Source organism: Hippocampus comes, unplaced genomic scaffold, assembly GCF_001891065.2.
Source record: "Hippocampus comes isolate QL1 unplaced genomic scaffold, H_comes_QL1_v1.1 scaffold135, whole genome shotgun sequence".
Classification (NCBI taxonomy): domain Eukaryota; kingdom Metazoa; phylum Chordata; class Actinopteri; order Syngnathiformes; family Syngnathidae; genus Hippocampus; species Hippocampus comes.
The window spans coordinates 777,945-787,521 of record NW_017805583.1 but is presented as its reverse complement, the minus strand read 5'-3'; the positions used below and the strand labels follow the sequence as shown (position 1 = coordinate 787,521).

Sequence of the window (9,577 nt, the reverse complement as noted above, 5' to 3'; positions counted from 1 at the left end):
CGGCTGCCCCCAGGTTGATGAACATTCCTGGGATGAATTTTGGTCCCACTGAGTCTCGAGCGGTCAGTGTAACATACAATGGAGGGTGCAGGAAGAGTGAGAATTAGAGGAAGCACAGGTTTCTTCTCTATTGCTTTGTGAAATTACTGTGGGTGTTTTTGTTTTGTTTTTGGTGTGTGTATCTTAACATGGAAAAAAGACTGTTTTGTGTTTGTTTTGAATACAGTAAATACAGCAAATAGGCGCTGCTATGGAGATTTCCTCATTGACCAACCGGGCCAGGTTTTGAGAAGGACCCACTTCGACAAAGGCGTCTTCCTGCAGCACTTCATCTTATGGAATAGACTCTTACATTATTCTAACTAACATCGTATTTTACTCCAATTCAAACTACAGCCATACGTTCAATTAAAGCTGGTCATTGTTATCTTTGTAATGGCTGGTCGATGTAGAACAGGGAAGAGCAACTTAAATGATGCAAGGGAGGGGCACAATTTTTCATGAGCACTACTGGGGGAGCATATAGGACCACACACTGTGATTACGGGCTATATCAATAAGTTTGAATTGACTTGACTTCCGAACCAGGTTTATGACAACAACAAAAAAATAAAATAGTGAGGACAAATATGTGCAGGCCTGCGAATCGTGAAACTCTGTGTCTAATTGACAGCCATTGAAATGCATTGGGAAAATGTTGAAAAATAAATCCCTGAAGAAAAAATATTGAGAACCCTGAAAAATCTTCAAAACATGCTTATAAACTTCCAGTGTGCGTTTGGCACAAAATAGTCATTGCCCCCCCCCCCCCCCCCAAAAAAAAAACCCCACAAAACTTGAGTATGGGGTCCACTGTTGGAGAGGAAAAATGTTAATAATTTCTCCCCAAAAATCATTTTAAAATTAAAACTTTTTTTTTTTTTTAATCCAGGGGCCAGTATGGTTGCCAGTTGCCCATCCCTGGTGTATAACCACAATAGCAAAGACGTTGTTATCAAAATGTTAGGGGCAATTTAGATTTGCAATATTCTAACATGGACATTAAAATTTTACCTCAATCCAAATGTGTTTTTTTCCAGCCCTTTTCCAACATTAAGTGAACATGAAAGTCAAGATTGACAAAAAAAAAAAAAAAAATCACTTTCAAGTAATATTGTCTGACTTATCCAAGGAAACGTCGAAAGTATTGTAAAGGGTTGTAGTTGTATTCCAACCTTGTCCTTCTCTAACCTTTCTATCTGTCTCTGTCAGCAATTAGTCGAGAGTCAACTTGGCGCACCTCAATCACGGGCTGTTTCTTCATGTTCGACATCTGTTTTCCTGCTCAGGGTGAGATCTTATCACAAAATCTGTACAAGGCTGTCAGATGAAAAGAAAAAAATATGTGAGGATGGGTGGTTGATATACCTACAATATATCTGGAGCAACTTGACTACTTCAAAGAACCTCGAACCAATGCACAGTTGAAAGTCAAAATGATTAAGTCAATCAATAATCCTTTATCATCCTGGATTTTGGGGTATGCTAAAATGAGTTGCAAAGAAGAGGAAGTCTCTCCAAACATAGCATATATAATTGGTTGCAAATGCCTTTTATCATTGCAATCTGTGGGTGACAAGTGGATTTCTTTGTCGTAAAACAGTAACAGCATTCCATAGCAGCATCAAGGAGATCGTTAGCTGTATATTGTTGGAGGTCAGCAGAAACTATAGTATGCATAGTATGCATGTTACTATGTGTGGATACATACGGCAAGTGTTTGTAGGTGTCACCCGCCAGTTATGCCAGCACATAGCTACTGTATATTTGGACAGTGACTCTTCTCATTAAATGCGTATTGACTGACTCTCACCGTCTGGCTCTGGCTGTATAAAAATAATGGTCTAATAATACAGGCCAGCGCAGTTGTCTGGGGTTTCCCGCTGACAGTTTACAATACATGATATTACCGTTGACATACTAAACATGTATATGTCATTAGTCCCAAATGGATCATTGCCCATGTCATATGAAAGAGTAATACAAAACAAGAAAAGGACCATCAACAATGCACGTTTCAAATGAAAACTATGCTTGTTTACAAATGTTTTCACCTCAGATGAGAAACATTTGCCAGTGCACAATAAGCAGTGTTTCACAGGCAAATGATAACAGTAAAAACAAATATATTTACGCACATTTTTACAGCTAGTGCCATGCTTTTAGAACCGAGTACTTACACTTTTTAGGTCCTGTAAAATGACCAAACACATACATGGTTGGCAATGTGTCACTATATTGAGTGAATTTTCTAACCACTCTACCATCACTCACAAATCTGACAACTTTTGACTGCAGGTTTCTTAATTTATGCCATAGCAATTATTTAAGATGCTCTCAGTTATGCTTTTTGGTGTGACAAAAAAAAAAACATCAAATGCACAATGAACAGACGTACCATCAAACAAAAATGAAATTCCAATGACAGCTTTTTACAGCAAGTACCACAAAAACATATTTTGCACACCAAGTAACAAAAAACAATCAAGTTGATCGGTTTGAACATTAAATATCTTGTCTTTGTCGTGTATTCATTTCTAGGTTGAAATGGCTTTGCAAATAATTGTATTGTGTTTTTCATTCATGTTTTCCACAACTTGAGGTTCGTAGCTACATCCACTACTCTCACATCCTTATGTTAAGAGATTAGATCACTCCATTGAGTAGCCGAAGAAGCAAAGTCATCAGATTACACGCTGTACTCCATGAGGTGCAAATAGCAGTCATAAAATGCCCGAAACACTACTTGGGACGGCGCAAACAGCTGGCCTCTATGGAGTCAGACACATCCAGACAAGCAGCAACAGGAAGCGGTGGGAGTGTCGCTGAAAACGGAACGAAGAAGGGGAAGCGTTCAGTGGATTGAAAGGTGCACCTGACCATTGGGGGGAGATGCCTTTCCTCCTGGGATAGAGGCCAAAAAGACCTTTGAACTATAGGATGTGTTTGGAGTAATACAGCAGTTGTCTGTAACTTATTTGTTGCCAAACAATCAGCACAATAATTTAGGTGAAAAATGCAGCGCTGCGCTAGATGTGGCACAGATGCCCTATCCAAGAAATGCTAATCCGACAAGGTTATGTAGACCATTTATTTTAATAGTGCTTGTGAGTGCAAGAGCCTCAATGAAGCCATAGGAGTCACAGTGATGTCAGTGCAATCCATACCTCGGTCATGTGTCGGCTCACTATAGAAACCACATTTGAACACATTGAGACTGAGGAATGCATTTTCCAACTGACTTGCAAGTCACCCTTGAAGAACACTTGCCTGATGTTACATGTTTTCAAAAGCGACAGTCCTGCACTTTTCAAAGCCGAGTGAAGCATCACTCATTGTGAACTTTCTTGGAAATCCCAGAGGTCGGATGAATGCGTACCATTCTGTCATTATTACCACGACAAGCCCTCAAGCAAGAAACGTGCCTTTTACAAGTGGAAAGCACAAGCACCTCCGAGTGATTAGTGAATGACATTTAGCCTTTTCCTCTTGGCACAAAATAGTGTTCTGCCATCAAAATCAGATGGGAATGCAACTTGGCCATTATTTCTGTGACTTTTATGTAGATTCTGAGAAAAAATATAATGGATGCCTTTCCAGAAATAAAGAAATGTCTTTGAAAATACAAGCTTAGCATCAAAGCCAATGTGTTGGCCGATGTGAGCTCAACTACTCCACCACTGACAACTTTCCCTGCATAAAATTATTCAACTCTCATGTATACATTCTACCCTATTCCGTTCTTGGTCTCACAGTCGGAGCTCCATGATTCTTTCTCCTTTGAAACACAGAATTGTCAAACAATACCCGAGACTCTCATCATTAAATAACACCAAAGCCAAAGTGATTTATAATAAAGAAATACAGAAAGGCATGAGCTTTCAAAGTCTAATGTCAGTAGTTCAGAGTGAAATGGAGGCTACCATGTGTGGAACACTTGATCACATGATATTCAGGACAAGACTGACATTATGGTATCAACGTTGTTTTTTTTTCTTTTCTCCTGTTTCCTGCCTCTCACTGCTCCTCTTCTTTGAGGAATCTCCTTCGGGAAAAAAATACCCTCATAAAAGAAAGATTCATGTATGATCAGGCAAACAAAACAAAACAAAAAAAAAAATCATCATAAATTAGATGATAGACTCCGCGTCAGTTGCGGCATAGTTGGACACTATTGGCAGGTGACCATTTGATCTGCTTTGTTCTTTTATTTCAACCATCATTCACTTTTAACGATGAGAATTTTTGTGGTTGAACACTTCACTCTAAGTCTAAGCAAAATGCTAATGCACTCTCTGGGCGTCCAGGGCACAAGACAATGTTTGCATTGACTTTACAAAGTAGCACCCTTTAAAAGGGTGTTTCTACACTTCAAAATGTCTCATGGTGACCAAGCTCACCTGTTTTAGCATCCCTCTGTTCTCTCAAGTCAACTTCTTTCTCAATCTGTGAGCCTGTGCTAACAATACCCAGGCAAACAAAAAAAAAAAGTCTGTGAATTCCCATTTTCTTCAACCCAGTTATCTCCATTTAGTACTATGGTAAATACTTTTAGAGCTGGCTGCAATATTTTAAAAAAATGGATGGAAAAACGGCATACATTTCACGACGGACTGTAAAGAAACAGTTTTAGCTTTAGCTTTTCAAACGAGTAAAAAAAAAAAAAATGACGGTGCTGTCACGTTTTTACTTATTAAGTACCAAAGAGAGTCAGTCAGCCCAAGCATGAAAAACATATTTACACAGTGCCTGCCTTTTGACTGGATCTTTTACTCTGTTCTGTAATGCTGCCACACAAAAAGAAGGATCCCTCGGGTGGCTTTCTCTTGTGGTTTAAGAAAGACATTCACATACTAACAATCCCAACTACCAAATACCAGTATGGAATCGATTGAAATTCATTCAAAACAAATCAATAACAAGAAACAATATACCCTGTTCTGACTTTCTCGCACAACCTTGAAATAATTGGAATGACATGTCTTCTGCTTTGTACTTGAACTCGAACTTGGGAAAAAAAAACAATGTGGAATTGATCTGCCTACTGTGAATGTCAGTTCAACGCTGAGCGGATTACATGTGTATTAATGTAGTCCTTTGTTCTCCTGACTGCCAAGGGGACTAGCATAGCAACTTGTGGTCTTATGTTGGAGCTGCTTCACTTAAGCTCAATTATTGTCATTCCCGCCTTTATTTTTATGCAGCAAATAGGACCACCAAGAAGAATGAAATTCTTCCAAAACGGGTACAGAAGCTAAGATTCGTAATTGCCGCTAAAACCTACTAATGTGCCATCTGACCAAACGCGCACGCACACACACACACACACACACACACACACACACACACACACACACACACACACACACACACACACACACACACACACACACACATATACATTTGTCTGCCATCAAAGGGCATTTTTGCAATATCTCTGTTGACTCTAGAGACGATGGATGCATTAATTTTTTTCCTACCTAAGCAAAACACAGTTTGTTTCCTTCTAGTAATTGCATCCGACTTAATCCTACTTCAGGCTTTCCATCAGATCCATATTTTGTTCATAATTTGGTTTGATACAAGGTATCTTAAAAACCTCAAATGTAACTTGTTTAATTTGTTGTCTGTCGAGGAATGCACCAATTTCATAAATGTGTTGAAAAGCTAGAAGGATCATTCCCCTTCTTTTTATCTCATTTTTCAATGGTTTAACGTTAAGTTTAACACAATGTTTATACTATCAGTGGCCCCAGGAGAGGACAAATTGAGCAAATATGGCTCTTAGGCTCAGTTATAAATTATTTGCTACACCAGTTTAAATGATAGCAAATACGACACATTATCTTTTTGAAAACACAGCTACCCACACAGACCTGATTTATCGACTCCTACCTTCTCATTCAAAACCTTCCGTAATCTGACTCCAGGCATGTTCAGACTCACCATCCCCATGCATGTGGACAGCGCCACTGACGAGTTGACCTTTAGCCTCAGTGACCCCTGGTAAAAGCAGAGGTGGTCCTGCTGGTAAGCCCTTAGGCTCTTGGTGCCGTTGTTTCCCAGGACCTGGATGGTGAAGCCAGGTGCAATCAGGGTCTCTGAAGTCTCCCGTAGCTCCATGTGGAAGTCCTGCCCCAAGCCGCTCACCCGGAAGTGAGTTGTTTCAATGCTGCCTTTCGCGTTTGAAGTGGATGCATCTGGAGAAGAGGATCGTCGTCGTCTGCGCTGATGGTGGGCAATCTCGTGGGAGATGTACGCTCCTTGGTGGTTGACCTCGTACGGAGATACAATCTCATATTCTGCTCAGGGTTAGAAAAGGAGATTTTAAATTGGAGGTTTAGAAATACTGATACACGAACAGTGCTTGATTCAACGAAACTGCGCTGAGAATATGAGAGAACCGTAGTCGAACAACCCAAGTAAAAAAAAATAAATGAATAGATCATTCGGAATACGTTGCAAAAAGTAAACCAACTACCATTTTCCTTGAAAACCAGTTCATTTCAAATTACAATACACTAATGCTGAGTCCAGGTGCACCATCACAGCAAATGCCATTTGGTCAATAATAACTTGATGTGCTTGACTAGTTCAGAATAGTAATGGCCTGGTGAACAGAGCCTCTGTTTCTGCTATATTTGTGTGAGTCACCGGCTGAGTCAGCGAGCTGGTCCAGGTTGTTGTTTGTTTAGTGCTTCTCTGTCGTATTTTATGTTTTCACCTGATATGGTCATAGACAGTTGAATGTCCATTCCGAGTCGCTGCCCCCCCCAAACAACACTGCATTCAGTTTATGCGCTGTGTTTAGCTGTTTAAACAAAAATATTTTCCCATGTTTTTATATCCTTAGTATACTTTTCGGGCTCCATGAATTTCTTGTCATGCCTTGTCTAATCTTGCTGGAAGGTTCTAAAACAAGTAAGAGTTACAAGAAAAAAGGGGATGAGACAGTTTGCGATCCAGGCAGTTTAGCGGCAAGTGAACCATGTTTGACCTAGTGTTTTGTAGTTTTGTTTTAAATCCTTGCTGAAGTCAAGTAACTGCAGGTCATACTGGCAGATGGTCACAGACATGATCTCTTAGGCCAGCAATGTCTCTAATGGCCCATGGTAATTGAACCAAAAGTGAAGTTAACCTTTTGGGCCACAACACCAATTACTTTTCCAAATGGAGACACTGTTCCATTCCTCTCCACATTTTCTTAGCTCTATGCTGACCGGCAATTAACCAGCCTGTAACCAAATTCATGTTTTTAGTTGCTTTCATGCAAATATCTGTTTGAGGACACACGTTGTCGATCATCCTTGGGTGTTAATGGTGAAAGTGGGTGCCTTGTCCTAGAAACTAATGAAATGTTAATGCACTTGATGAACTCTGAGTTACCAGCAAGCAAACATATTCAATTTCACTGTTGACTTTGGTATACCGGTACTCTTGTACAAGTGTCATGCCAAAAGAAAGTGATACGCAGTAGAATTATCAGCTAATAGCCAACATAAGTATCACACCAACCTTGAACTCGCGGTCAATAAAAGCCAGTCTCAGTTACCACATATTCTGACCTGACCAAATAATGAGTAAATATAGCACAGAGACCAAAACATACACAGTGGCAGACACTATGTCATCGGTATGAAATATCAGTGATTTGAAGCTGCGATGCATCTTGATGCTGACACGAACCACATCTTCTCAAAATGACTTATGCTTATTAATGGGCGCAGTTATTTAAAACAACGTGCACTACGACTGCTTATTTTGAACATGAGTGCTCAATGACAAGAGCTCATTTCCAGACCTTGAAGTGTTTTATTTGTGTGATCTTACCACAAAGACCCCAAAGGAGCCCTCAAGTCTGAAGAGTCTACTTTGCAGCCATGAGGGCACTTAGGCAAAATGCAAAATGTCTCTTGCTATCTTGATGCGCCTTCCCCCTACACACACACAGACACTAAGCCCACTCCTGTTTGTCCCCCACACCCCTGAACTAAAAAAACATCTGCAGCGACCCATGTCTGACAGTATACAAACAAAGAGTCCACGGGAACTGAGCACACAAGCACACACATATATCTTGTCTGATGGAACGTGACGAGATCCTGCAGTGGTTAGTTTGCTGGTTTAGTGGCTCCTGAGTGCCATTAGTAGGCCGACTGATAAGAGGTCTCACCAGTGGGTACTTGGCTTAGTTTTGGCAACACCTCCTTGGCCAAAAGACCTCTGACAACCTCATGCAAGTGAATCTAACACTTCCAACATTCAGAGCTCGTATTCATACACAATCACTTGAGTTTTGAAGGATTTATTTGTCCCAGTCGCTATTTATCATGACAACTGGAAGAAAAACAATCTAATAATCTGCATGGCTGTGTGACCAAAACAGTTGCTGATGCAGCAAACCACAACGATTTTGCGCTGAGAAAACAAAAAAACGGATTAGTTTCCTTCAATAACCATGCAGTTGCTCATTCATGAAATCGCCTTGGCACAAACGTTTGGCAGTGGATCAAAATAAAATAACAGCAAGAGCTGTTCTCTCGATTTAATGGAGAATTTATGATTGATCATGCTATGCCTTCTTAATTCCTACATCAATCGCGCTGTGAAAGATGCAATTTGCGACAGTTTCTCACGGTGACGGTCGTAAAATAACCGTGCAAGATGCCCCACAGCGGTGAAGAGAGGCACTGCGTGTGTGAGCGAAGTCAGATTCTGCAGACTGACAAGAGAACTAGATGTATGTGCAATCTGCTCAAACGAAATGACCGCCAAAACGTTATTCATGTCAATATACCTGTGTGCTGAGGTAAACCAAGAGAACGAAGTAGAGACGATGAGCCAGTAGATTCACCATTTGCAGCCCCATCATTTACAAGAAAGACCTGGAAAGAAGCATTAATACATATGTTGAATCTGTTGGAGTAAAATTTAAGCATACAGCACATAAATCCTAGAACGACGCGCTGTCACGTGTGTACGTTAACAACTTTATAAATTCTCACGCTTCTGCACGTATCCTGAGCGATGCCGGGATCACATTAGTGACTTACGTGAGTGAATGCGAGACTGCAAGCCAAATGGAAAAATAACACCATCCAGAACCGATCCATCCTCTCAGCGCAGGTCCGTAACACGGCCGCCGTATCTCCAGGTGACGCTCCTTTTCCCAGTAACTTTTGTGAATGCAGCGGTCTCTTGTATTCAATTAGTGTTGTAAAAGAGTGACTTGCGGTGATGAATTTTAGCTATTTTCATATGCAGCGTAGAGTACAGTTCCCCCTTTCATTTATGTGGCCCGATTCCACTTCTCTCTCTCTCTCTCTCTCTCTCTCTCTCTCTCTCTTGTCCCTCACCCATGGTCTGAGCCGCTTGTAGGTGGGCTGTGTCTTCCTCTCCTCTCTCTCTCTCTCTCTCTCTCTCTCTCTCTCTCTCTCTCTCTCTCTCTCTCTCTCTCTCTCTCTCTCTCTCTTCCCAGCTGTCCTTGCGGATCCTTTTGACTCCCACTGTAATCACGTAACGGTCTTAAATAGGTCGT

The 9,577-nt window shown here is 40.8% G+C and overlaps 1 protein-coding gene across 1 annotated transcript in view; it reads right to left on the bottom strand.

Annotated features, from left to right (window-relative positions):
* adamts16 (ADAM metallopeptidase with thrombospondin type 1 motif, 16) overlaps window positions 1-9,341 on the bottom strand; it is a 40,676-nt gene extending 31,335 nt beyond the window's left edge. The window contains 3 exon segments of the mRNA XM_019880111.1: window positions 5,986-6,341; window positions 8,837-8,924; window positions 9,093-9,341. Of these exon segments, the coding sequence (XP_019735670.1) occupies window positions 5,986-6,341; window positions 8,837-8,924; window positions 9,093-9,152 (504 nt within the window). The 5' untranslated portion in view covers window positions 9,153-9,341.
* Window positions 9,342-9,577: the final 236 nt, after the last annotated feature.